The sequence below is a fragment of the Carcharodon carcharias genome, chromosome 21, assembly GCF_017639515.1.
Source record: "Carcharodon carcharias isolate sCarCar2 chromosome 21, sCarCar2.pri, whole genome shotgun sequence".
In the NCBI taxonomy this organism is placed as follows: Eukaryota; Metazoa; Chordata; class Chondrichthyes; order Lamniformes; family Lamnidae; genus Carcharodon; species Carcharodon carcharias.
Window position 1 is genome coordinate 57,700,659 of NC_054487.1, and position 27,652 is coordinate 57,728,310.

The 27,652-nt window shown below is 44.2% G+C and overlaps 1 protein-coding gene across 9 annotated transcripts in view; it reads right to left on the reverse strand.

Annotated features, from left to right (window-relative positions):
• Positions 1–27,652, reverse strand: part of si:ch211-272n13.3 (ankyrin repeat domain-containing protein 26) — a 195,706-nt gene that overhangs the window by 92,346 nt on the left and 75,708 nt on the right. For 8 of the 9 annotated variants that reach the window (XR_005946506.1, XM_041216457.1, XM_041216463.1 and 5 more), the window contains 2 exons: positions 7,923–7,950; positions 1,166–1,316 (listed from right to left, as the gene is read on the reverse strand). Coding sequence is in view for 8 of the 9 variants with exons in the window: in XM_041216457.1 (XP_041072391.1) it covers positions 1,166–1,316; positions 7,923–7,950 (179 nt within the window). In the remaining variant the exon portion in view is untranslated. The remainder of the gene's footprint in view (positions 1–1,165; positions 1,317–7,922; positions 7,951–27,652) is intronic. The other variant, XM_041216456.1, reaches the window with a different exon arrangement.

Genomic DNA, 27,652 nt, shown 5'->3' on the forward strand with positions numbered 1-27,652 from the left:
CAATTAGGTCACCCCTTAGCTTTCTCTGTTTTAAGAAAAACAATGCTAGCCTATCCAATCTCTCCTCATAGCTGCAATTTTCAAGCCCTGGCAACATTCTTGTAAATCTCCTCTGCACTCTCTCCAGAGCAATTATGTCCTTCCTGTAATGTACACAAAGAACTGTACACAAAAATACCAGCTGTGGCCTAACAGCGTTTTATACAGTTCCATCATTACATCTCTGCTTTTGTATTCAATACCTCGGCTAATAAAGGAAAGCACTCCATATTCTTTCTTTACCACTTTGTCCACCTGTCCTGCCACCTTCAAGGACCTGTGGACATGCACTCCAAGGTCTCTCACTTCCTCGACCCCTCTCAATAAACTTCCTGTTTAATGAGTATTCCCTTGCTTTTTTTGCCCTCCCCAAATGCATTACCTCACACTTTTCCAGATTGAATTCCGTTTGCCACTTCTTCGTCCACTCAACCAAACAATCGATATAATTCTGGAGTCGACAGCTATCCTCTTCACTACCAACTACACAGCCAATTTTTGTGTCATCTGCAAATTTCCCAATCAAGCCTCCCACATTTAAGTCTAAATCATTAATATTTACAACAAACAGTCCCAACGCTGAGCCCCGTGGAACACCACTGGAAACTGATTTCCATTCGCAAAAACATCCATTGACCATTACCCTTTATTTCCTTTCACTGAGCCAATTTTGGATCCAACCTGCCACCTTCCCCTGTTTCACATGAGATCACACTTTCCTGACCAGTCTGCCATGTGGGACCTTGTCAAATGCCTTACTGAAATCCATGTAGACAACATCCACTGTACTACCCTCATCAATCCTCCTTGTTACTTCCTCAAAAAATTCTATTAAGTTAGTAAGACATGATCTTCCCCTAACAAAACCACGCTGACTATCCCTGATCAATCCGTACCTTTTTAAGTGACAGTTTATCCCGTCTCTCAGAAAATCCCATAATCTAGGTCAAAATTGAAGTTGGCAACATGTATCCTTACTGGCTTATTGTAAACCCTCTTTATAATTACAGAAGAAACAAAATTGAGAACTAACATTTGCCAGTTTTGCAGACAATGCTGAAACAAACAGTAAAAGGCACCAACTGAAAGTAAAATGGGAGAAAGAGAGTGGGAGTTCTGGATTTACCTTCCTTACCTATTGCCTCTGCATCAAGCTGTGCAATTAACAGTGGAGTATTCTTATAAGCAGAACTAGGGGATTCTGATCCATCTGTAGCAGTATCAGAAGACTGTGTGAGATCGTCCAGGTCATCAGAAACATTTACTGGTCTAGTGAACTAAAAACAGGCAAATGGGAAATATGGAATTGCCAACACAACAATAAAGTGTACTAATAACTTCTGTATAATAAAAACATAACATGTTGGAAACCCTGAACACATTAGGCAGCATCTGTGAAGAGAGAAACAGAGTTACTGTTGATGACCTTCCATCAGAACAAAGATGGAAGAGCCAAGAAAAGGAGAAAGGACAGGAAAAGAACAGAAGTGATTAAACGAATAAAGTGCTGATGAGTCAAGGCAAAACAAGCACATAAGCCTTGTTACTTCTATGTCTCAATACCATGTGATTTTGCATAAAAGCTGTTTATCTCTAACATTTTCCAGTTCTGATTGAAGTTTGTTGACCTGAAACATTATGCTGCATTTTACTAATTGGCTCGCGATCCCAACATCAAGGTCATTTCTGGGTTGTGCGCCTGCATACATGGATGGTGGGGCTTCTGTAGATACATTATGAAACGTGGCCACTTAAATGGCAGGCCTATGGGGGAGCTGACCACAAAGTGAGGTGGGCAGCAGTTATTGACAGCAGAGACCTTGAGGGTGTCTTCTTTCACTGCATCTCCTGTCATTGCAATGAAACAGGAAAGTTGGTGCCACTGATGTCATCACTGTGCACCTGGAACAGGAAGGTGGCACTGATCCCACGCTTAGGTGCATGTGTGGTGCTACTGATGTTATCATTGCGCACCCATAGAACACTCAGCACTCACTTGCTCACCTCACTTGCAGCCCCACTCCCAACCTTTGGTCTCTTTGCTCTCCGCTTTACTCAATGCCCCATTTGAGCTTTGCTCGCCCGCTCCACTCCACGCTTTGCTTGCCCGCCCCACGCTTTGCTCGCCCGCGTCACTCACTGCTTTGCTTGCCTCCTGCAGTTACAGTGGCAGCAAATGCAGCTGTCATCTTTAAAGGGCAATCTGCAGCTTTAATACTGGCAGCACTCAGAAAAGGCTGCAGAAAGGATGCAGCACAATGCAGTGTGTGGAGGGATGGCTCAAGTACAAGAAAGTGCCACTCCACGCTTCAGTAACACACCCCATGTGGTGCTTCTGCAGGCGTTGAAGGAAAAGAAAGATGTACTATCCATAGAGGACAGGAGGAGGCCAGCCAGCCTTATGAAGAGGGCCTGGCTCGAGGTGGCCAAAAAAGTGAGCAGCTGCTGGCTCATGGGATGAAAGCACTTCAATGAACCAGTGAGGTCTGGCAAGGTGGTAGGCTTGCATGTATAATATGGTGGCCATGACATATGCAGTGACTTGGCCAACCACAGGGACTCAACAAGGATTAAGGTGTGCATCAAGATGGAGCGTACCATCAAACCAGAGGATCTTGCTAACTATTAGCTTTTAATGTAGAGCCAGGCATGGATAAACGCAGTGCCGCAATGACAGTCATTGAAAATGACACAGCCTCATGAATATCACAGGGGGTTTCACACAACCTCTTATGTCATTGTGGGAGAAGAGAGCTCATAATGTAACAGAAGAGATGTTTGGGTAGTTGTGTGTCCTTCCTTGCAACTATAAGGCAGTTGGAGGTGGTGGTGGTGGAGATTGGCTGGGAGAGAGGGCGGTGGTGGGTAGCAGGACAGGCTGTTGCACAGGCAATGGAGGCGTGAAGCTTAGAATGATTGAGACATGTGATGGCTGTGGATAAAAATCCTTCTTAGTTGTCTTGTTAGCGATGCCTCTATAGTTGATGATAACCACACAAATCACAGGAGCATTTATAGGCAGGAAGAAAGGAAAGCATAGGGATAGTGTTACCTGTGCTCATCTCTCCCGCAGGGCCAATTGTGAAGGTGGCAATGCAGAGCGAATGGGAGCAGTGGATATCTCAAAGAGAAAAGGATGAACCATACGTCAGTCTAGTGCACCCTCAACCAGCACAGAAACTTTCAGGCTGGTGGAACATGATGTGCAGTAAGAATGGATGGCAACAACTGTGACCAAAGACACACTTGGGAGCAGGTGAAGCAGACAAGTGACAGGTGCAGCCAGTTTCCAATGGAGAGTGAGGAATAGGCCCAGCAATATTCAGCTTCACGCTGTTGCTGAGCCTCAGGGGGTTACCAGCAAAGTGACTGCTTATAGAACAGTAGTGGGAAATGTGCTGTCATCGGTCAGAGCACCTGGAGGCTGTTCACTCCTGTGCACAGACAATGGAGAATCCATCCATGACATGAGAGGTGACATGCTCCTAGCTTATGAACTTACGGTCTCCTCCACTGGGACAGCGTCAATCCTCATGGAGAGCCACATGCAGTAGGCCACTGAGTGGACGCAGGAAATACTCACCAGACTCCACAGTGTGGCATCAGCCTTGAGCAGTGTTGAGCACTGGGTTGGTGTGATGGCTCAGGGACACATGGTTCGGTTGTCAGTCTAACCCTGGTAAGCTGAAGAGCGCCAATGCACCATGGAAGATCAAGGGATAAATAGCCGAAGGCAATGGGGGTTTTATACAAAGTGTCCCCAGCCTTGATAGCAGCCCCTCGGACCCTCTGACTGTGATATGAATATTTGCTTTCAGCCTTGATGACAGAGGTTATCCTGTACAAATGCATGTGGCCCAGCCTGTGCCAGGGCTCTCTAGGGCTCTGCAACCCAGAGGTCATCCACAAGGTTAGCAAGGCCAGCAGGTTATTCCTACAGCAGCTACAGCTGCAGAGAAAGCACAATATCAAAACATCTAGAATAGAACATGTAAATGTACAAGGGATTTCACGCTGATGCCTTTATCTCATATATGGCACTGGGTCTTTGATTTGTTCACCTCAATATTGATTTTATAACTTACTTTAACATTTCATGTGATTCTTACTCTCCCAGCCACCCTTGACTGGATGCTGTTGCATGGAGCTGGAGCCTACGAAAAGGGATGCTGGCAATTTTTGGGCAAGGATGGATGATGGACCTGGGATGGGTTTCTCCCGGGGCCACTGACCTTGTCACAGTGTGGCATCGCAGGCCACCAGGGCATCCACAAGGAGTCAAGTAGTTTTGGTCCATTGGCAGCATTGGAAATCTCAGCTGATATTAGTGTGGTTGAAGGAGCAGTGGGTTTCCCTGGGAGCCTAGAGCTCAATCGCAGGATGCATTTGCAGTGGTTCCACACAACGTTCATATTTAGGGAGAGGAGCCATTTTCTGTTGAAAAAAGCACTCAGTTGCTCTGAGGGAATCTTGATGGCTACACGTGTGCAGTCTATGACCCCACTGGATGTGAGGGAATCCTGCTACAGTGCCCCCTTCATCCTGACTTGCATTATTGGTCCAAAACCTTATGCATTCTCCTGCCCTCATAAGCAAGGCATCCATCACCTGCCTTATGCAACGATGGGATGCTGATTGCGATATCCCACAAATATACCCCAGCAGATTCCTGGAATGACCCTGTCACCAAAGGTTGAGTGCCATGGTTATCTTCACTACCACAGGCAATGGCTGTCACTGTACACCATGTAACAGTGGCCTCAATGCCTTCTCCAGCATTCCACATAGGTCAGCGGTGACCTGTCTTGATAAGCAGAGTCTTTGGAGACATTGATGGTCCAACAAATCCATGAAGCAGAGCTGTTGTGTGGAGATCCTTTGCACTGGGTAGTGCCATCTTCGAACATTCAACTGTCTTACTGTTCCTATCTGCCCTTTATATGTGCCAACACAGTGTCATGTTGCCTGTGTTCCTCTGCCCATGGCAGCTCACTCCTATTTAGGTGATTAATTTCCTTTCTTTGCATGGCACACATCTCTTTTTGCAGCCTTCAACCCTCAATGGGAGTTAGTCAACTTGCCTTGCCTGGACTCTCTGCAAGGGTCCTGGGACAAATTCTTCTAGTTACTGTCCTCCACAGTGGTCTTTTCACAAGCAGTCCCTTTAAAGTACACTCCCTTCCAATGGCAGCCCTGCTTGGAAACTCTGCACATTTTAAATGTCTCTCATTCTGCAACAATCACCTTCCTCTGTTGTCTTGCCTCATTTGAGCTGGCGAGCAGCTAAAGCTTTGTGACCCATGTGCCTTCTACAAAATTCAAATTGTTGTGCAAGATCCCATTAAAGACCCAGTTTACAGCATCATCTGAATGCCTGCCACTGGCCAATGGGCGGTTAGGGTTAGGTTCCTGCTCCCCAGTTGCCCCTGTGAAATCTGATTGGTGGCGGGAAGATCATTATAAAAAGGATATAGAGGCTATATACTAGATATGGTGCTAAACAATTTACAAAGACACTAGAAATGTAAGGTTATGCTGATCAGGAAGGGATGAGCAGACTGCATTTCTTTTCTCTTCATTGAATCATAGCATGCTTACAGCAGTAAAAGGAGCCATTTGGTCCTTCGGACCATGTTGGCTCCCTGCAAGAGCAACTAAGCCATGCCCAATCTCCTGCCCTTTCCCATAGCCCTGAGATTTTTTTTATCCTCAGATAATTATACAATTCCCTCTGAATAGCTATGATTGAATCTGCTTCCAACACACTCTCAGGCAATGCATTCCACATCCTAACCTAATGCTGCTTGAAAATGTTTTGCCTCATTTCACCTTAAATTGATGTCCTCTGCTTCTTGATGCTTCAGCCAACAGGAAAAGCTTCTCCCTATCTTTGTCCAGACACCTCATGATTTTGAATACGTCTATCAAATCTCTGAACCTTCTCTTCTCTAAGATGAGCAAACCCAGCTCCTCCAATCTATCCACAAAACTGAAGTTCCTCTTCCCTGGAACCCCTTGTAATTTTTTTCTTCTTGCTCTCTAATGCTTTCACATCCTTCCTAAAACGTGGTGTCCAGAATTGGATATAATACTCCACTTGAGGCTGAACCAGTGTTTTATAAAAGTTCACCATTACTCCCTTGGCTTTTGTACTCTATGCTTCTACTTGTAAAGCCCAGAATCCCATATCCCTTATTAAGCAATTTTTCAACCCAACCTATCACCTTCAACAATTTGTGCACCTAAACCCCCAGGTTCCTCTGCTCTTGTACTCCCTTTAGAATTGCATCCATTATTTCATATTGCCTCTTTTCATTCTCCCTACTAAAATTATCATTTCATATTTCTCTGCATTAAATTTCATCTTCCACTTGTCTGCCCATTCCACCAACCTGTTGATGTCCTCTTGAAGTCTATTACTATCCTCTTCACAGCTCACAATACTTCAAAGTTTTATATCATTTGCAAATTTTTAAATTGTACCCTGTACACCCAAGTCTAGGTCATTAACATACATCAAGAAAAGCAGTGGTCCTAGTACTGATCCCTGGGGAACACCACTTTATACCTCGATCCAGTCTAATAAAGCAACCATTTACCACTTTGTATCCATGCTGCCACTGTTCCTTTCATTCCATGGGCCTCAACTTTGCCGACAAACTTATTATATGGCACTTTAATAAATATCTTTTGGAATTCCATATACACCATATCTACTGTGTTATCCTCAGCAACCCTGTATGTTACCTCATCAAAAAAACTGAATCAAGTTAGTTAAACACGATTTGAGTTTAACAAATCCATTCTGGGTTTCTTTACTTAATTCACAGTTACCGTAGTGACTGTTAGTTTTGTTCTGGATTATTGTTTCCAAAAGCTTTCCCACCATTGAGGTTAAACTGACTGGCCTGTAATTGCAGGGTTTATCCTTACACCCTTTTTTGAACAAGGCTGTAAAACATTTGAATTCTCCAGTCCTCTGGCACCATGCAGTATCTAAGGAAGATTGGAATATTATAGCCAGTGTCTCTGCAGCTTCGCTCAGTCTCCTTGGATGCACCTTGATAAGAGAAAGGGATGATCCAATATAGGGTATTTAAAATTATGAAAGGCTTTGAAATAGACACTAAGTGCTTTAACTTGTGGAAAAGAGCAAATCAATATAAGATAGTAACCGTGAAATCAAGTAGTGAATTCAGAAGAAACTTCTTTAGCAAGAGCATGGTGAGAATGTGGAACTCACTACTACAGGGATTAGTTAAGGTGACTAGTGTAGAATCATTTAAGGGGAGTCTAGGTGAATATGAAGAAGAATAATTTAGAGTTAGAGGAGGAAGGATGGGAGGAGACTTAAGTAGGTTGAAAGGAGGTTACAGAGATAGGGAGGGAGGAGATATGAACACAAGGATGTTCTTCAAATGTGTACACTAAAGGGCACAACTTGTATACCAATATATGTGTTTAATAATTTTAAATTCACAATTACTCAAACCAATACAGGTTTATTACAGGTAATAAGATCTATAACCATAGAACATATGCTATAGAAGGCAGATTTAAAAATGAACATTTGGGTGCATTTATACACCAGATTTAGTGTTTAAGCAAGGTTGTTTCCACTTCACTATTAAATTAAAGTCAGAGTATCAGCTTGGAATTATATAAGCAAATCTGACTCCCACTGGCAGTTAGAAATTGAAAGTGAAACACCCAATAAATGAGAACTGCAAGCCTGATACAGATTTCTGACTGTAAGCTCTTCAAACCTCTATAAATCTGACAGCAATTCACTGTATGGTGTAAATGCACACGTGCAATTTTGTGGTGAGTTTCTGCAATTGCAAATTTAGTATATGCTTAGGTTCACAAAATAGGTAATTTACCTTTTTACTTGCAGATGACTTGAAAGGTCTGAAAAAGATATTAAAAAATAGAAACATTAAATTTGTAAATAAAGTTTACATGTAACCTGTTTTGTCAAAAGTTATTATAACGTGTTCATACTTTAGCATACCATGTTCATAAGATTATTTCTAATGTGTCAGCCAGGGCTCAGTTGTAGTGTTCTTATCCGAGTCCCATTCAAGAAACTTGAGCTAAAAATCTACGCTATGTTATTGTAAGTCTTCAGTTTTCTAAGGAAATTGACACTATTTTCACAATAAAAGGACCAAAAATTTCTTTCCTGAATGCCAACCATAGAGGTGCTCTGTTTTTTACAAACTACAAACTAAATAATACACATGCAGCTGCAGCAAATAGATTTAATCAGTAGCAATGAAGTAAAATCAAAGCAACTTTTAACACATCTCAGGCAACTATCAAATCATGCAACCAGTAAAAATCTTCCATTTTATTGTTAATCCAGCTGTGAACAACTGTGTTAGAGAATGGCTCAAAGTCAATAATGAAAATCTTGTTACAGTGTAACTGGGTGAGGAAGACCCCCAATTAAGTAGAGAAGGTAGAAAGTATGGGAGTATGCCACCTAGAAATAAGTGATGTCTTAAGGAGTAAAAGGATCAGGCAAGTGGGAAAGTCAGACAATTCAAGAAAAGCACCAAGAGAAGCTGTCAAACTTTAAATCAATTTTGGGTAATTTTTGGGTAACCATGGGTGACAGCGCGCGGAGCGGCCCTCAACCCAGCTGAAAGGGTCATGAGGACTTGAAACGTCAACTCTTTTCTTCTCCGTCGATGCTGCCAGACCTGCTGAGTTTTTCCAGGTATTTCTGTTTCTGTTTTTGTTTTAAATCAATTTTGTTCCATTTAGAATTAAAAGTTCAGTAATAGTTCCCAATCAAGAGATCAAAAAATCTTTTTGAACCAAAGTCGGTTTGGTTAGCTAGTTTAAAATGCATCAAAGTAAATCTCAAGAACTTCCTGTTCATCAGCCTTGAATATCTGGAATCCTGTACATCAAATAAATCCAAGAACACAAATGTTACTATCATCTGATTACATTGTGAAAAACCTGGTAAGCTAAAACTTGCACATACATACATTTAGATTTTTTTTTAAACATTGTTAATTGCATTATGTCCAAATGTCTCATTCACAATTATAACTTCATAAAGAATCAACGGATTCTTCCAAATTCTGCTGGTCAAATAGGACTCCATAGTGCATGACTTAGGTAAGATACACTTCATTTCAATTCCACTTAACATGCCTATATTAAGTATAAAAACAAAAGTGCTGGAAGTACTCAGCAGGCCAGGCAGCATCTATTGTGAAAGAAACTGTTAACATTTCAGTTAATTAACATTTAGTCAGGACAGTTCTAATGCACGATCATTGAACTGAAACATTGGTCAGAATTTTCCATTTGTCGGTTGGGCGGGCCCAACCGACTCAGCAGTGGGTGGGCGGCCGATTGCCGTTGGCGAAACGGGCCGCGCTGCCATTTCCGTGGGCGGGCTAATTTAGGCCCGGCCAGTGGGTTAGCAACTGCTGTGGAGAACGGGAAAGTAATCGCAGGGTCGGGCGGCCTCAGGCTGCTGGTTCCAATGGGGAACTGGCAGTTTGTATAAAGAGTGGCCTGCTTGAAACAGTGCACCATGGCCACTCGTGGAGAGAGGGAGGGAGGACCGAGTGGACAGCAGCATGAGCAGGAGGAGGGGGGCAGGCTGCAGAAGAGGCCAGCTGTGCCCCCTGATTTTCTGATGCATGCCTTGCTGTCCTCCTGCAAGAGGTGTCTATCCGTCAGCACGTTCTGTATTTGGAGGATAGGAGGAGAAGGGCCCCCCCATGTCACCAGCCAGACGTGGGAGGAGGTGGGTGACGCTGTAAGCGCCCATGATGATGTGTGGCGCACTGGCACCCAGTGCAGAAGAAGATTCAATGATTTGCTGCGCTCTGGTCAGGTGAGTACCATGTCGGTCTTGGCCATTTGACCCAGAAGGCAGCCTTAGCCTTTGAGCCCCCCTGCCATATCTTGCTGTCGTTACTGCATAGGGCATCTGGCGCATGTTGGGTGGGCAAATGGGTACTGACCATGCTTACATCAGCCTTCGTGGTTCAAGAGAAGAAGGGTTCTCCCCGCAGCATATGTTGGTTTTTGTGGCATTTGAGTAGTCTGGGAGCAACCTGCAGGGGAGGCCGCTAGACACATTCTCAGAACTCCAACACGTCATATTGATGGTAATGAGATGGTGCAAGGGATGCCTCAAGGTGTTTTGGCCAAATGCCATCTGCACCATACCTAGTTGCACCTCCTTGCCATGGGTGCTAAGACCCGTGTGTTATTCAAAGTGATGGACGCCAAATGTGTCCAAGGTGGCCGTTGGGAGAGGGGCTTGGGACCAGCCGTAATATCTTCTGGGGACTGATCACCAGTAGTGTGGACAGGAGCCGCTGGGGGCCTCAGATGGGCCACTGTGGTTGGGGTGTGGCGTGCGTGTGCAAAGTACATGAGCGAGCAGCCCCGGTAAATCCTCTTCTCTGTTTTGCAGGCAAAAAGTCACCACAATGCCCGGGAGCGCCAGAGGACTGGAGGTGGGCACGCCCTCCTCCAGCGCCTCACACCCCTTGAAGAGCAGGCCATGGAGCTGGGCAGGAGGCAGGAGGCCAGGGCGGCTAGGCTGGGGTCCAGAGGCCAGGTATTTGAGGTCCACAGTCCCATCCACTCTGTCTGCCCACCATCCAAACCACTGTTGGTTGCTGCAATCATTAATGCTGAAACAATGCTCATTTACAGACTGAGACATTCTGACATGTGGGTCATACAGAAGGGACCCTCGTCCCCTTGAGGAATCGCGTCTCCACCACCTTCCAAAGTCACCTTATCCCATTTGTGACCACTATCACCATGGTCTAAAATGCCATTAGATTGCTGCTGCACAGCCATCTTAGAGGGTTTGGGAGCTCCAGCACCCTTTCAGCCAGTGCGCCCTTTCTCCAAAAGGTCCTCAGCTGTGAACCTCATCGCACTCAATTTAGATAAATGCTACCACATTACTCATCCCTGCACCAAGGGGAAATTTTGCCTTCTGTTCACCCGGTCTGTGCCCCTCCTAATGGAATGAAGGCCAATAATGTGACCTCTCAATCTCCTGTGATCGAAGGCAAATGTCGCAACTGTTTGCGATGTTTCCTTAGCCCTGCAACTATCCAGGCAAGAATGCATCCAAGTCAGGTACCTCTGCATTCTCCCCACTCCTACGGTACATAACATACCATGTGGCATTCCTGAGGCCATCTGACCAGCCTGTCTGCATGTGCATTTAATGGTTAGGGCTCCTCTTGACTCTTTTCCACCTCACCAATGTTTGTCTCCTTAGGGTCTTGAAGGGTGAGCAACTTATGAGGCTGGGGGGAAAAGTGATGAAAGGTTGAACTGAATGTACACTAACTGATGCACTATCCTTGTTGTTACTTTCAGCATCACCACCAGAGCGACCCGCACCTCGACACCGCAGCCCCCCTTCCACGCCTGACGGCCAACATGTGCAACTTGCAGCACATCATTTCAGACAGCCAGGCACCAGCGCAGACACACACATCTCAGTGGGGACTTTACCGTTGACTAGTATCCCGGGTCACAGTGGAGAGGGCACATCACAATCGCTGGAGGAGATGGTAGGGGCAGAGAGTGCCAATGACGCCAGCAGCCAGAGGGCTGCAGGGGACGAGGCACATGCTGAGTGTGGCACTGATGATGTGCCTCTGGAGTTGTCCCCAATGCAGCAGCTGCAGGACAGGTGGCAGGAAGTGCGTTTGCATCTGGCAGGGTTGCATGAGGGAATGCTTCAGTTACTCTCTGCGACGGAGGAGTCCAGGCAGAGTGCACGTGAAGGTTTGGCCTTTTGGGCAGAGCTTCAGGTTTCCTCCAATGAGAGATTGGCGACTCTCAGAGGGGCTTCAATCGAATGGAACATTCTATGATTGGGATACGCTTGGACCTGCAAGCCCTCACAGCTGTACTGGCCACGGGTGGTCATTCCCAATGTGGGAGATGTTGTGGACACCAAACGTCGGCACTCGGTGCCCATGCATCTGCGATGAGCAGGGAAGTCGAAAGGGACCTCACAGCAGCTGCCTGTCGTCTCTGCGAGTTCCTCTCAGGGCGCTCTGGATGAAGGCAGCAGCTCCTCCGCCCCTCTGCCAATCAACGTTTCTTCCGTTGAGGCTGCAACAACTGGGGAGGTGCCAGTTCAGAAACTGGCCACTCCCTCCCAGGCAGAGCCATCACAGGCTCCACGGATCAAGGGATGCCCACCAAGATCATCGAGGCCAATAGGACTGCAGAGTCGGCAGCCTGTTTCTCAAGCCACTCCGAGCGATGGGGCGGCACCTAGACATAGCACCGAAAACGTAAGCATAAGGCACCTTAGGCACTCCACAGGTATGTCACTAGTGATTTTGTGTTGGCCTTAGAATAGGGACCCAAATTTTTCTTACTGCAATGGAGCGCTGTGTGCTTTTCTTTTGGACAGAATAAAGTCCACCTTTGTTACCATGGCTGAGGGTCTTTTATTTGTGGTGCATTTTTCTTTTTCACATATATATCATGAGTGTTTGAGTGGACATTGATGTTTCTGTACTAAGCCCTTAGTTGCAGCTGAACAGGTGGAAGATGTGGCACCCAAGTGCCATGTGTGGAAGTGCCAGGCAATGCTGTTCCTGCTGATCCATGTGTGTGAAGCTAGCTGAAGGTTCTTTGGATTAAATTGTCCCGGGTGCCGCTGCCTCCTTGGTGTAAATGCGGGTCGTCGTTCTGCCCCTCATCATTGCCCTGTGCTTCCTCATCCTCTGAGGCACTGCTGGATTCATCATGTGCAGCCTCATCCAAAGCATCAAGGTCTTCATCGTCAACCCCTTTCCAGTGCAAGATTGTGCAGGGCGCAGCAGACTACCACTATCAGAGAAACACGATCTGGGGTGTAGTGGAGTGCGCCCATGAGTGGTCCAGGCAACGGAAGCGCATCTTGAGAAGACCAATGGCTCTCTCCACCACAGCCCTTGTGGTGCCCTGGCTCCTATTGTACCACTGCTCAGCTTCTGTTCTTGGAGGGCGTTGTGGCGTCATGAGCCGCCAACGCAGGGGATAGACCTTGTCACCTAGCAGCCAACCATCCAGCCGAGCCGGAGCACTGAAGAGCCGCGGCACCTGGGAGTGTCTGAGGATGTAAGCGTCGTGGGAGCTGCCTGGATACCTTGCACAGACTTGTAAAATCTGCATCCTGTGATCACACACTATCTGCACGTTCATGGAGTGGAAGCCCTTCCTGTTGACGAAGGCACCGGGCTCACCTGCTGGCGCCTTCTTGGCCACATGTGTACAGTCTATTGCACCCTGGACATGAGGGAAGCCAGCAATGGCTGCAAAGCCTCTGGTTGGCTGTGTCTGGCTTGCCTGGTCGCAGCGGAAGTGGATGAAGGTGGATACCTGTCTGAACAGAGCGTCTGTAACCTGCTTGACACAAATGTGGACAGCTGATCGGGAGACACCGCAAATATCACCCACTGAGCCCTGGAAGGACCCAGAGGCATAGAAGTGGAGGGCAACTGTGAGCTTCAGAGCTGCTGGCATGAGATGTCCACCCACACAGTTAGGAGAGATCTCAGGGCCAATCATCTGACAGATATAGTTGACTGTCTCCCTTGAGAGTCGGAGTCTCCTTCGGCACTGCACCTCAGTCATTTCTAGGTAGCTGCTTCGCCGCCTGTATACCATGGCAGCAGGATAGTGGGGTCTTCTGCAGCCCCTTGCACCTTGGACAACCTCTTAGCACTGTGCCCCTTGAGCCTGCGCCTGGCCTCCCAAAGGTGGCTCCCCTGGAGGCTGATTGTTCAGTCCTGGCCTCTTCCTTATTCTATCCCTCCCTTCCTCTTCAGGGGAGCTGCCTCCATTGGAGAGGTCAGAACCCATAACCCCAGGCTAAATGGAGGCCTCCGGAAAGCTGTAGGCTCAAGAAAGAGTACTGTCTGCAGATTGGTTTCAAAGTATACAAAAAGCTCATGGAAATCGATGAGAACTGCTAACAATCCCACAGGCAACTTTTAAACACTTCCAGCAATTAAAACTTTGTGTAAAACATGAACAACTCTTCTGAGTCCACATATCCCGACATTGTATGAGTTTTCTTAAAGAATCTCCTACCCGCCTGCTCGTTGGGCCTGTGCGCCGATCCGAAGTTCACACAGGCCCTTCAAAATCCTGGACAATTGGCAAGTTAAGGGCCTTAACGAGCCCTTCGATTAATGGCAGGCGAACGCCCCGCTGTTGAGCATGCCCATCGCAATGCTGCGCGCTGACATCGGCACGCTCGCACGACATTTTAAGCGCTGACGTGCGGGCTCTGCCACCCGCATGTCAGCTGGAAAATTATGGCCACTGTTTGTTTCTACAAATGCTGCCTGACCTGCTGAGTATTTCCAGTATTTTGATTTTTCTATTTCAGATTTCCAGCAACTGCAGTATCTTGCTTTTCTATTAATGTATATATTAAGGATGTCATAAGAAACTACTGAAGTTACTTTACTAGTAATGAGCACTTTGTCAAAATGGAAAGAGATTGTGGTGGAGGCTAAGACAACATCTGCCCTCGATCCCTTATTTCTCACTAATTATTGTTTCACCTTTCCTTTCAAGGTTTTTAAATTCAATGCCCCAGGTCTGTACCTATTTTCCCTGACAGTCCCATTTGATTTCCTCCAATCAAGTTTGTGCTCCTTCCATATCATCAAATCAGCTCTTAGCGAAGTCAAGACTATCACTCTAACTTTGACCATCATGATGTATTATTCCCTCCTTAACTTTGCTGCAATGGAAAAAGCTTATCATGTGATCCTTCTAAGTCTCTCCTCTATGGTTCAATCTTGTTTGGTTCCATTTTTGCCTATCCAATCACAGCTTCAGACTGCCACCAAAATACTCATTTAAATTTAGTCCATCCCTAGCTTTGATTACCCCAGTGCTCTGTTGACTGGCCTCCCTCCCTCCACAACTTCAGCTCACTCAAAATACTGCTCCCAAATCATGTTACCTTACCTCATTCAATTGCAACAGTTTTCGAAGACCTGCATTGGTTCCAATTCCCTCAATGTCTCAAATTTAAAATTCATTGTTAGGTTTGTGACAACAGGCTATTTAGAAAATCATAATAAAATCATATTGACTCTGCCTGATTGTGTGAAAGGGAAATCAAATCTAGAGGAGGTATTTGAGGATGTAACTTACAGGGTAGATAATAAGAGGACCAGTGGATATGGTGCATTTGGATTTCCAAAAAGCATTTGAAAAGATGCCACACAGAAGTTTGTTGTAAAAGATGAGGTTCGTGGGGTTGGGGTAGCATTTTAGCATGGATAAAGGGCAGAAAAGAGAGCTGGAATAAATATTTTCAGATTGGCAGATTGTTATAAGAAAGATGCTGCCAAGATCAGTGTTGGGGCCTCAGCTATTTAAACATTGAGAAACTATTAAACATTGGTGTTCAGAAGGGATGCTAAACATAAAGTTAGCATGCAGGTACAGTAAGCAATTAGTAACGGAAATGATATGTTGGCTTTTATTGCAAGATGCTGAAATGGTGTATCATGGGATCACCCAGGCTTGACCAAATTACTGGTTTAAAATTTAGATGTGTTTGCAATTAAAAAAAACACTAGAGTGGAAGTAATAGAGAATGTGACCTTTTGGTCAGGCCAGGAAGTTGATGACTAGCCTATGGGCCAGTGCACGATAAGCTAAGGAATATGACTTTTGGCTCAGGATAGAATAAGTTGATGAGTGATCTAAAGAGTTACTGTGTGATAAAACTGATTGCCTGATCTCAGGGCAGGCCAAGATATGCAGATACCAGGCACTGCAGTAAAACATCAGGATAGATGAGCAAAGTTTGCGGTTTGGAATAAAATGTGGGCATCGTTTGTGATTGCTTTGTAAACTCAGTTATAATTGCAGACGTACTGAATTAGTCGTACAGGATAAGAACATTGAGAGTTAATGATGAGGTATTACAAAGATGGTATAAATGACTGACTGAAACTGTGCATCTTTGAATTGCATGTGAGAGGCACATACTTGTATTAAATAAGCTGCTACTTGCTTTACTTACAGCTGACTGTGTGTCGAATTTCTTCAGATACTCCACAACAATTGGTGCTGTGAGCAGAGTCTTCACCAGCAACTGAGGAACCAGTCGGTTAGATGCCCCAGGCAGGTGAGTACCTTTTTTGCCATCCGTAGTTAGAGTGTAATCCGGAATTCGTGCAATACAGTTTACGGAGACCCAAACCTGAGAGTTGGCTGAAGGTGGGGAAGCAGGAGCTGGAAAGTTAGCCACGAGCTGCCAGTAGGCAGGTCAGAATGGTCCTGAGGTGATGGGTCAAGTAGAGCCACACCAGGAGACAGGCAGATCACAACACCCAGAGCGCAGGCCAGAGGCGAGGTACCAGATAACCACGTCCGGACTAGACGAGAATGAGTGAGGAACGGAAGGGTTGATAACCAAATTTGTAACAGATAAAAATAATAAACTAATGGAAAATGAAAAAGGATGAAATCCAGAAGGCCCCTGGCTAAGCAGAAGTCGTAGTAGGATGCCAAGAACAAGTAAAAGGTGAAAAAGGCATGATTATAGTTATCAGTAGCTACTTGGGATTCAGTAAACAAATAAAATGGGTGTTACAGTTTAGTGTTTTTTTAATTTAAACTGATTATTTTTACAGCTGTACTTTTTGTGTACACAGAGGTGATGAGTGAAATAAAGTAAACTTTGAAGTTAAAGATAATGGTTAGAGTAAGCTAAGTTGGAAATAACCCACAGTGAGTTTTGCTCTTTGTGAAAATAAAAAAGGCAAATTTTGTCTCTGTCACTGCAGGGATATTTTATAATTCTTGTGTCTGTCTGATTTTCTATGTGATCTGGTTCTGTATATTGTTTTCAGTTGTTGGTTAAGGAGTGCATGCAATTGTTTTTTCTGAGAGAGAGATGGGACTTCTCTAGGGGGTTAGTGAGCAACAGCACTTAAGGCAATGTGGCTGTGATCATAAGCTCTGTCACTTTGATTGTTCTGTAAGTGAGCTCTTGAAGACTCCCTTTGTCTCCGTTGTGCTGCGTAAGGCTGCTGGAAAAGTCACTTTTTCTTGAGTTTTTACTTGAAGTTGTTTGAAAAGGTACCTTGAAAAAAGAAAAGCTAAAGAAGAAAGAACTTAAGACTCATGTGAAATAAAAACAAAAATGCTGGAAAAACTCAGCAGGTCTGGCAGCATCTGTGGAGAGAGAAACAGAGTTAACGTTTCGAGTCCGTTTGACTCTTCTTCAGAGCTAAAGAGAAGCAGAAATGTGATGGATTTTATACCGTTTAAGAGGAAATGGAGCAGGTGGAGCAAGACAGGTGGTCAGGAATAGATGGGAGCTAAGGAGACATTGACAAAGATGTCATGGACACAAAACGAAGGGAGTATAAACGGTAATAGTAAAGTCTAAACAAGGTGCTGATAGTGGCATAAAGGTAAGAGTAGAATGTGTTAAAAGCAGAACAAGAGTCAGTACTCTGTGAAAGCACAACGTAGGAGAGAATTTTCTCCCTGTCGGGGGGTTTTGCGGGAGCGGGCGCGCAGCTGATCGCTGCCCATGATCAGCTGGGCACCACTATTTTATGTGGGCAGGCCAATTAAAGCCCGCCCAGCATGATGCATACCTGGAAGCGCTGAGCGCTACCCGTGTGAGCAGGGAGGGGGGTTGCCTGAATTGGGGCCTGCGCTCTTTCGCGCATGTGCACAGAGCTGCCTCAGGTACATTTAGCTTAAATTTGAAAAATTTTAATAAAGAAAAAAAAACATTTTTAGGACATGTCCCCTCATGTGAAACTGTCACATGTCTATGAATTTTATTAAAAATTTTTTCAAACCTTTAAAAACCTTCACGAAACCCCATCCCGCCTGTGGATGAGGTTCCATGAAAAATGTGAAGGTCGCCTGGGCTCTTCACCTGCCCGCCAACCTTAAGGTTGGACGGGCAGCTCAGTTTATTGTTTTAATTGATAGTTAACTGGCCTTAATGAGCCTTTGACAGTTCGGCAGGTGAAAAACTGAATGATAGGCGGTGATGTCAGGACGCACACCCGACGTCACTGCATGTCATTTTACACCTCGGAAAGCAGGCCCCGTCCCTGCTCGTCGAGCCACTCATAAAACAGTGACAGTTGGCCCTGTGGGGGTGGGGAAAAAAGGATAAAAAATAACTACATGAAAGTAAATGAAAAATGAAAATAAAAAGTAAAATTTAAAAAAACAATTGGGTTAAAAAAGGGGTTAAAGATGGAGTAGAAAGTTCATATTCTGAAGTTATTGAATTCAATGTTACGTCCAGAAAGCTGTAAAGTTCCTAATTAGAAGATGTGGTGTTGTTCCTCCAGTTTGCGTTGGGCTTCACTGGAACGTTGCAGCAGGCCAAGGACGACACATGGGCATGAGAGGAAGATGATGTGTTGAAATGGCAAGCGACAGGAAGGTCTGGGTCACGCTTGCAGACTGAGCAAAGGTGTGCTGCAAAGCAGTCACCCAGTCCGCATTCAGTCTCCCCAATGTAGATGAGACCGCATTGGGAGCAGTGAATACAGTGGGCCAAATTGAAGGAGGTGCAAGTGAAGCACTGCTTCACCTGAAAGGGGTTTTTGGGGCCTTGGACGGTGAGGAGGGTGGGAAGGTGCCGTGGGGAGGGGATGAGAAGTTAAGGTTGATGGAGGAGTGGACCAGGGTGTCATGGAGGGAATGGTTCTATGGAATGCGTATGGTGGGTGGTAGGGGGTGCGAGGGAAGACATGTTTAGTAGTGGTATCATGCTGGAGTTGACAGAAATAGCAGAGCATGGTCCTTTGAATGTGGAAGCAGGTGGGGTGAAAAGTGAGGACAAGGGGGACCCTATCATGGTTCTTGGAAGGAGAGGAAGGGGTGAGGGCAGAGGTGCAGGAAATGGGTCGGACATCGTTGAGGGCCCTGTCAACCACAGTGGTGGGGAACCTTCAGTTAAGGAAAAAAGAAGACATGTCAGGAGCACCATTTTGGAAGGTGGCATCATCTAAACAGATGCAACGGAGGCAGAGGAACAGGGAGAATGAGATGGAGTCCTCATAGGAAGCAGGGTGTGAGGAGCTGTGGGGGTCGGCGGGCTTGTAATGAATATTGGTAGACAGTCTATCATCTGAAATGGAGACAAAGAAGTCAAGGAAGGTAAGAGAATTGTCAGAGATGGACCATGTGAAGGTGAGAGAGGGGTGGAAATTAGAAGCAAAATTGATAAATTTTTCAAGGTCCAGACGAGAGCAGGAAGCGGCACCGAAGCAGTCATCGATGTTCTGAAAGAAGAGTTGTGGGAATGGGCCTGAGTAGGACTGGAACAAAGAATGTTCCACATAACCCACAAAAAGACAGGCATAACATGGGCCTATGTGGATACCCATAGCCACACCTTTTATTTAGAGGAAGCGAGAAAGTTGAAGGAGAAATTGTTCACTGAGAGAACAAGTTCAGCCAGAGGGAGGAGAGTGGTGGTGGATGGGGATTGTTCAGGCCTCTGTTCAAGGAAGAAGTGGAGGGCCCTCAGAGGGTGGTAGGAGGAAGAGTCTGAGAGTTGGCGCTCAGCCTCTGTTGGATAGAGTCACTATGCCAAGCAACAACAGCAGCACACTTGTCGGCAGGTTTGATAACAAAGTCAGGGTTGAACCTTAGAGGACTGAGTACAGCAAGTTCAGCAGGAGACAGATTGGAGTGGGCGAGACGAGCAGAGAAATTAAGACAGCCAATGTCACTGATTGCCTGATCTCAGGGCAGGTCAAGATATGCAGATGACTGGACACTGCTGTAAAACGTCACTCTGACCCCTTACTCTGAAATTATGCTCTCTGGTCCTAGACACTTCCATAAAGGGAAACAACCTCTTGTCAAGCCCACTAATAATCATATATGTTTCAATAAGGTTGCCTCTCATTCTTCTAAACTCCAATGAGTACAGGCCCAACCTACTCAGCCTCTCCTCATAAGAAAATCCCTCTATTCCTAGGATCAACCTAGTGAACCTTCTCTGGACTGCCTCCAATACCAGTATATCTTTCCTTAGATAAGGGGACCAAAACTGTTCACACTATTCTAGGTGTGGCCTAACTAGTGCTTTGTATAGTTTTAGCAAGATTTACCTATTTTTATACTCCATTCCCTTTGAAATAAAGGTCAATATTCCATTGGCCTTCCCTATTACTTGCTGAACTTATATGCTAGCTTTTTGTGATTCATGCACGAGGACCCTCAAATCCCTCAGTGCTGCAGCCTTCTTTAATCTTTCTCCATTTAAATAATATTCAGCTCCTCCATTCTTCCTGCCAAACTGCATAATCTCAAATTTTCCCATGTTATATTCCATCTGCTAAGTTTTTACCCACTTACTTAACCTGTCCAGATCCCTCTGTCATCCTCACCATTTGCCTTCCCACCTATTTTTGTGTCATCCACAAACTTGGCTATGGTACATTCACTTCCCTCATCCAAGTCATTAATATATATTGTAAATAATTGAGGCCCTAGCACTGATTCCTGTGGCACTCCACTAATTACAGGTTGCCATCCTGAAAATGCCCACCTTATCCCAACTCTGTCTTCTATTAATTAGCCAATCATCCATCCTACTACCCCCAACACCATGGGCTCTTATCTTATCAAGTAGCCTTACGTGAGGTCACCTTATTGAACGCCTTTTGAAAATCCAAACATATTACATCTACTGGTTCCCCTTTATCTATCCTGCTTGTTACCTCCTCAAAGAATTCTAATAAATTTGTCAGGCATGATTTCCCCTTCATGCATTTTGACTCCGCGTGATTATGTTATGCATTTCTAAATGCTCTATTACATCCTTTATAATAGACTTCAACATTTTCCCAATGATGGATGTTAAGCTACCTAGCCGATAGTTACCTGTTTTTTGTTTCCCTCCCATTTTGAATAGGGTGTTACATTGGCAGTTTTCCAATCCTCTGGGACTTTTCCAGAATCTAAGGATTCTTGGAAGATTACTACCAGTGTATCCACTGTCTCTGTAGCTACTTTTTTTAATATCCTAGAATGCAACACATCAGTCCAGGTTTTTAGCCCCATTAACTTCCCTAATGTTTTTTCTCTCGTGATAGTTATTGTATTTATATCCTGCCCCCCTTTTGCTCCTTGATTATTTGGTATTTTTGGAATGCTATTAGTGTCTTCTACCGTGAAGACTGATGCAAAGTGTTTAATCAACTCTCTGCCATTTCCTGGTTCCTCATTATTATTTCCCCAGCCTCATTATCTAAGGGGTCTATGTTCACTTTGGCCTCTCTTTTCTTTTTCATATATTTAAAGAAGCTTTTACTATCCATTTTTATATTACTTGTTAGTTTACCGTCAGTTTATTTTCTCCCTCTATTTTTTTGGTCATCTTTTGTTGGTTTTTAAAACTTTCCCAATCCTCTGGCTTACCACTAAACTTTGCCACATTGTATGTTTTTCTTTCAATTTGATACACTCCTTAACTTCCTTGATTAATCATGGTTGGTTTATTCCCTTTCTAGGGTCCTTCTTCCTCAATAGGATATATCTTTGTTGTGAGTCATGAGCTATTTTCTTAAATGTCTGCCATTGTTCATCAACCATCTTTTCTGCTAAACTCCTCACCCAGTTCAGCCAACTCTACCCTCATTCCCATTGAAGTTTAGCACAGTTGTTTCCGACCCAAGTTTCTCACTCTCAAACTGAATGCTAAATTCTACCATGTTATGGTCACTGTTTCTTAGGAGATGTTTTACTCTGAGACCCATTTATTAAACCTGCCTTGTTACACATTACCAGATCCAAAATAGCCTGATTCCTGGATGGATCCACAACGTAGCGTTCTAGGAAACTGTCCCGAATACACTCTATGAATTCTTGCTCGTGGCTACCTCGGCCAATTTGATTTTCCCAATCTACATGAACATTAAAGTCATCCAGGATTAATGTAGCGACTATTTTACATGCTCTCATTATCTCCTGATTTATTCTCTGTCCCAAGGTATAGCTACTGTTAGGGGCCTATAGACTACTCCCATCAGTGTCTTCTTCCCCTTGTTATTTCTTACCTCCACTCATATGTATTCTACATCTTCTGATCCAAGATCATTTTTTGCTATTGTACTTATTCCATCTAGTACTAACAAAGCTACTCCACCACTCTTTCCTTCCTGCCTGTCCTTTCAAAAAGTCACGTACCCCTGAATATTTAGTTCCCAGCTTTGATCCATGTAACCACGTCTCCACAATTGCGATAAGATCATGCCCATTAACTGCTATTTGTGCCGTTAATTTGTTTATCTTGTTCTGAATACTATGTGCGTTTAAGTAAAGAGCCATTAATTTTGCCTTTTGAACATTTTTTCCCCCTTTGACCCTATTTGTTGCTGATTTTTATGTTTGTACACTCTGTCCCTTCCTGTCACACTCTGAACTAGTCTCAGAACTAGAACTAGTCTCAGGATCATGTATCAGCAAGATATGGACAAATATTTTCACTCCAGTGGGTTGTGAATTTGGGATTCCAAGAGGATTTCTGGAGGGTTGTGGATGCTCAATCATTGAGTACATCAAGGCTGACAGATATTTGGCCTCTATGGGAAAGTGGAGTTGAGGTCAAATATCAGCCATGATCTTATTAAATGGGGGAAATGGCTCAAGGAGGCATATACTGCTCTTATCTCTTATGTTGTTTGTATTCTTCTATTTAAATATCTCTATATCTTCCTTGCCTCTCATTAACCTCTACCAGCCTTTCAATTCCTCCCCCTTCCATGTATGATGCAACCTTCTTCCTAATATCTTTGGTTCCCCTCAACACTGGTGGCAGATCTTTCAGCCATCATAGTCTTGCCCTCTGGAATTACCTCCTTAAACCCCTCTGTTTCCTCATTTAAGACATTTCTTAAAAGTGTGACTAAGCTTTTTCTCACCCTTTCTAATATCTCTTTTTTGGTTTGGTGTTCATTTTCCTTATGGTTCTGAAGCACCGTAGGACGTTTTTATCCTTTAAAAGGAATACGTTTTGTATTGTTAAGCTTAATATTGCACTTAATAGTATTTGCCAAAATTCTTCCGTGCTTCATTTTTTCTTCGATTATAAATAAATGTCCTCATCTTTGACAAAATTCTCGTGTGTGTGTTAGTGTCCACTTATTAGAACAGCACGCGTAATATACCATTACACTAAGTTTCATCAGGGAGGTGATTTCTGGACATAGCACAATTGCTAGTTCTGAGAGTAGCAAAACATGGAAATTTTTTTGAAAAATTACACCTTCAGAATCAGAATACAAGTCCACTTACAATAACTGATGAAAAATTATCAGGAGAAAATGTTTTATAAAATACACAATTAAGGAAAGGCACGAGTGTCAAGTTTGGGCATTATAATATATCAGCACATGATGGAAAGATGTGCACAAAATAATGTTACTGATACAAAGAAATATAAAAAGAAATGGACCAAGTGAGGCTTTAAAAATAAAAACATCTGAATCACACAAATTGGCCTATACATAACATGACAGGAGAGAGAACGGACTGCAGAAAACAATTTTCATGGTCCAAGTTGCCTTCTGTTAATCTCTATTGTTAGGTTTAAAAGCAACAATAATGGGATGGCTGTCATACCAGAAGTTCTAACACTATGCAGAGGTGATCAAAGATCTTGAGAGTTTGAATGGCATGTTCGGAAGTTGGAACAGAGTTCCAAACTTACAGCAGGATGCCTGGCAGCACATGAGGAAACTGGAAGCTTCAAATGCATGTTTGTCAGTGGTTTTTTAATTCAGTCACTGTATTTTCATTGGACTTTCAAGTTTCCTGGCCAAGTGGTGTAAAGGGGTGTGAGGACAACCCACATCAGTCTACTTTAGCTCAACTATTTCAAGGGACCCTTCTGGAGTTAAACTTGAAGCCCTGTACAGGTGTTAAAAAGAGCAAAAACCTGCAGAAATGGACTCTCAGCATTGCAAGGCAGCACCATGCTTCACCGAAATCTCCCTAGAGATGATCCTATGGGCTGTAAGGGCCCACAGGGAGATTCTGTTACCAGCTGATATGAGGAAGAAGCCTGCCACAGAAAACAAGGTGATGCAGTTAGAAATCACTGAAGAGTTCAGCAGAGTGTGGTGCTATCAAATACATTTTGATGTGCATCTATCCTAAATTTGCTCAACTCTACCTCCGACGCTTACACCTGTACATCATTCTTCACACCAACTTATCTTGTGGGTGCATCCATCCCTCTCTGTCTACAACTCCTCACATCCTCACCTGACCATCCACTATTGACACTCAGCCTCAACCTAATGCAATGTCACACATAACCCTCAGTGTGCTCTTCCACAAATATTGTCCATCCATCCACTCAGCACATTCCACTGCTCTCACTTATAGGTCTCTTCTCTCCCCCTCTGCACAGAACACTAGAGAGAGACAGACAGTGAACAGGAGGTGGCCCTACACCTCCATACTGACAATTGCAGAGACAGCGGTGCTGGGAGATAAGTGAAGTCTCGACATTCCTAGCCATGGGAGATGGAAAGATCGGGGTCTCTCAGATACCTGGTGACAAATTAAATATCACACAACCACAGAGCATACGACACTCACCAACGCTGACTTGATGTCAGCAGCCATTGAAATATAACAGCGTGCACAAAGATGACTTAGCACATTCACTTAGAATTTGACTGTTCTAATTCATGTATTTCATCTCACAGAGGCCCTTCAAGTGTCCTGTAGGTAGTTTTGCAGGAAGGGGGCTTGTCAGAAGGCTCCTCAGAGAAGGCCAGTTATTCGAAGGATGCACCATCACAAGCCTCATGCAGACCGTCTGCCAGCTCAGATACACGTGCTTTGATGGAAGTGGTAAGATTCTCACTTGACATCTCATACATCACAAGTGAGCACAATTGGTGGTGGAGAGTTAGTAGTGGAGAGGCCCCTTCGAAGGACACAGGATTCCCTAAGCTCTAGTTGGTTGGGTGCAGATACTGAGCCTTGGGGACTGTCAATGCAATGATACTACTAGGTCAGCAGTAGAAAATACACAAGATGCTGTGAATGTTCCCAGCCACAGAACATGCCATTGGAGAGAGATTGGAGGGGTCCAGTCTCTAACACGAGCGCTTTGATGTTTCAGACCTGTGCCCTGATGTCTATACAAAGAATGGCCAACAGAGTGGACACAACAGTTGACCACGTACATGCTGGGCCTCACAGGCCCTGGTCTGCACACTAAGAATATCACAACTCAAACCAAATTTGCAGTAACAGTGTGCAGGATGAGCTCACAGAATGTACACAGGATTGTTTTCTAGATCAATATACTGTGAAACCAACAAGGGAACAGGCTATTTTGGATCTAGCAGTGAAAAAGGATTAATTAATAATCTTGCAGTAAAGGGCATCTGGGAGGAATGGTTTATAAGATATGTTATTATGTTGCGTTTAAAAATGATTTAGTCAAGTCCGAAACTAGGGTCCAAAATCTAAACAAAGCAAGCCATGTAGGTATAAGCAGCGAGTTGACTAAGATGTTGGGAAACTACATTAGAAGATATAATGACAGACAAGCAATGGCTAACATTTATAGAATTAGTGCATAATTTGCAACAGATATACTTTCCTTTAAGGCAAAAATAAACAGAAAGAAAAGTAGTCTAACCTTGACTAACAAGGGGGGTTCAATGGAAGAGGCTCATAACATTGCCAAAAATAGTAGGCTTGAAGGTTGGGGGGATTTTAAAAATTCAACAAAGGAGGACCAAAACATTGATAAAGAAAGTGAAAAGAGAATGAGAGAGCAGACAAGCAAGAGATATAAAAACAGATTGTAAACATTTCTACAGATATGTAAATAGGAAGAGATTAGTGAAAGAGATTAATAGATTAATTAGAGGTAGAGAGAGGTGAAATTATAATGGGGAATAAGGAAATAGCAGAGACATTAACAAATACTTGTACCTGCCTTCACGACAAAAGACAAAAAATATTCTGGAAATAATGGAGGACCGGGGTCTTGCGAGAATGAGGGACTTAAAGAAATCAGTATCAGTAAAAAAAAGTACTGGAGAAATTAAAGGGAGTAAATGGCAACAAATTCCCAAAGCAGACTACCTGCATCTGAGGATTTTAACAGAGTTAGCTACTGAGATAGTGGATGCATTAGTTTTGATCTTCCAGAATTCCTTGGATTCTAGACAAGTACCCAAAGATTGTTCGGTAGCAAATATAACCTCCTCGCTATTTAAGAGAGGAGGAAGAGTGAAAGCAAGCAACTGTATGCCAATTAGCTCAACATGAATAGTAGGCAAAATGCCTGAAACTATCACTAGGCGCATGGTAACAGGGCACTTAGAAAATCATAATATGATTAATCAGAGTCAACACAGCTTTACAAAAACAAAATTGCATTTGACAAAATCTTGAGGATGTAACCAACATAGCATCTAGTTTTTTTTTTGTTGTGTGCTGGTAACTTGTGGTTTCTTTAAAATTTTGCGTGTCCTCCCATATGTGGTGATTTAAAAGAGGTGGACCTCTGTGTGAACATTTGGGTTGCTGCATGGCTGCATAGCTTAGAAAGAACATTGTATGTAATTCGTAGGATTGATATGGGGGGAGCCAGTGGATGTAATGGCATGACCATAAGCACTGTTCCAAAAAGCAGTAAGTCCACAGCAAAAAGGCCATCGTATTACTGAGCCTTCAGCATCCCATGCAGTTCAATCAATCAAACACAATTGCAAAATTAAGGCCATATTTCCAAGGAACAAGTTATCCACTCATCTTTTAATCGAAATTACTGCAACACATTGGGCAGGATCTTCCCCCAGTTGGAGGGGTTTTGCGGGAGCGGGCGGGTTTGCGATCAGCTCCCCCAGTCGGGGGCATGCCACCATTTTGGCGGGCCTTAAATGGTGCCTGCCAGGAAGCGCTATGTGATCCCTGTGCAGCCGGGGGATTCCCTGAGCCAGGAATGCACTCTTTCGCACATGTGTGTGAAAGAGCGCACAGATCCCCCTGAGGCAAAGTGCTGTCTCAGGGAGATCGGGTCAGGTTTGAAACATTAAATAAAGATGAGAAAGAAAAATTACTGACATGTCCCCTCATGTGTCACTTGAGATGGGAAATGTCAATTTCTTTTATTTAGATATATCATACAAATTTTAATAACCTCATGAAACCTCATTCTGCCCATGGATGAGGTTACATGTTTTTTCAGAAGCCCGCCTGGGCTCCCAGCCTGCTCGCCAATCTTAAAGTTGGACAGGCAGGTCCATTAATCACTTTAATTACTCTTTTAATGGCCTTAATAGGCCTTTGATAGTTCGGCGGGAGTGCAGCTGAATTGGCTGCGCGCCCGCTGAACTAAAAATCTAAATGAAGCAGGGTGACATTGGGACGCATGCCTGACGTCACCCCCACCCCACATCATTTTACACATAGGCGAGTGGGCCCCCCCCCTGCCCCCGGCTCACTGACCAGAAGATGCAGCCCGTTAGATTGCCTCAGGATGATGTCATCATGCAGAGTTCCTGGGATGTGTATTAAATTTAAACCCATGGGATTAAAGCAG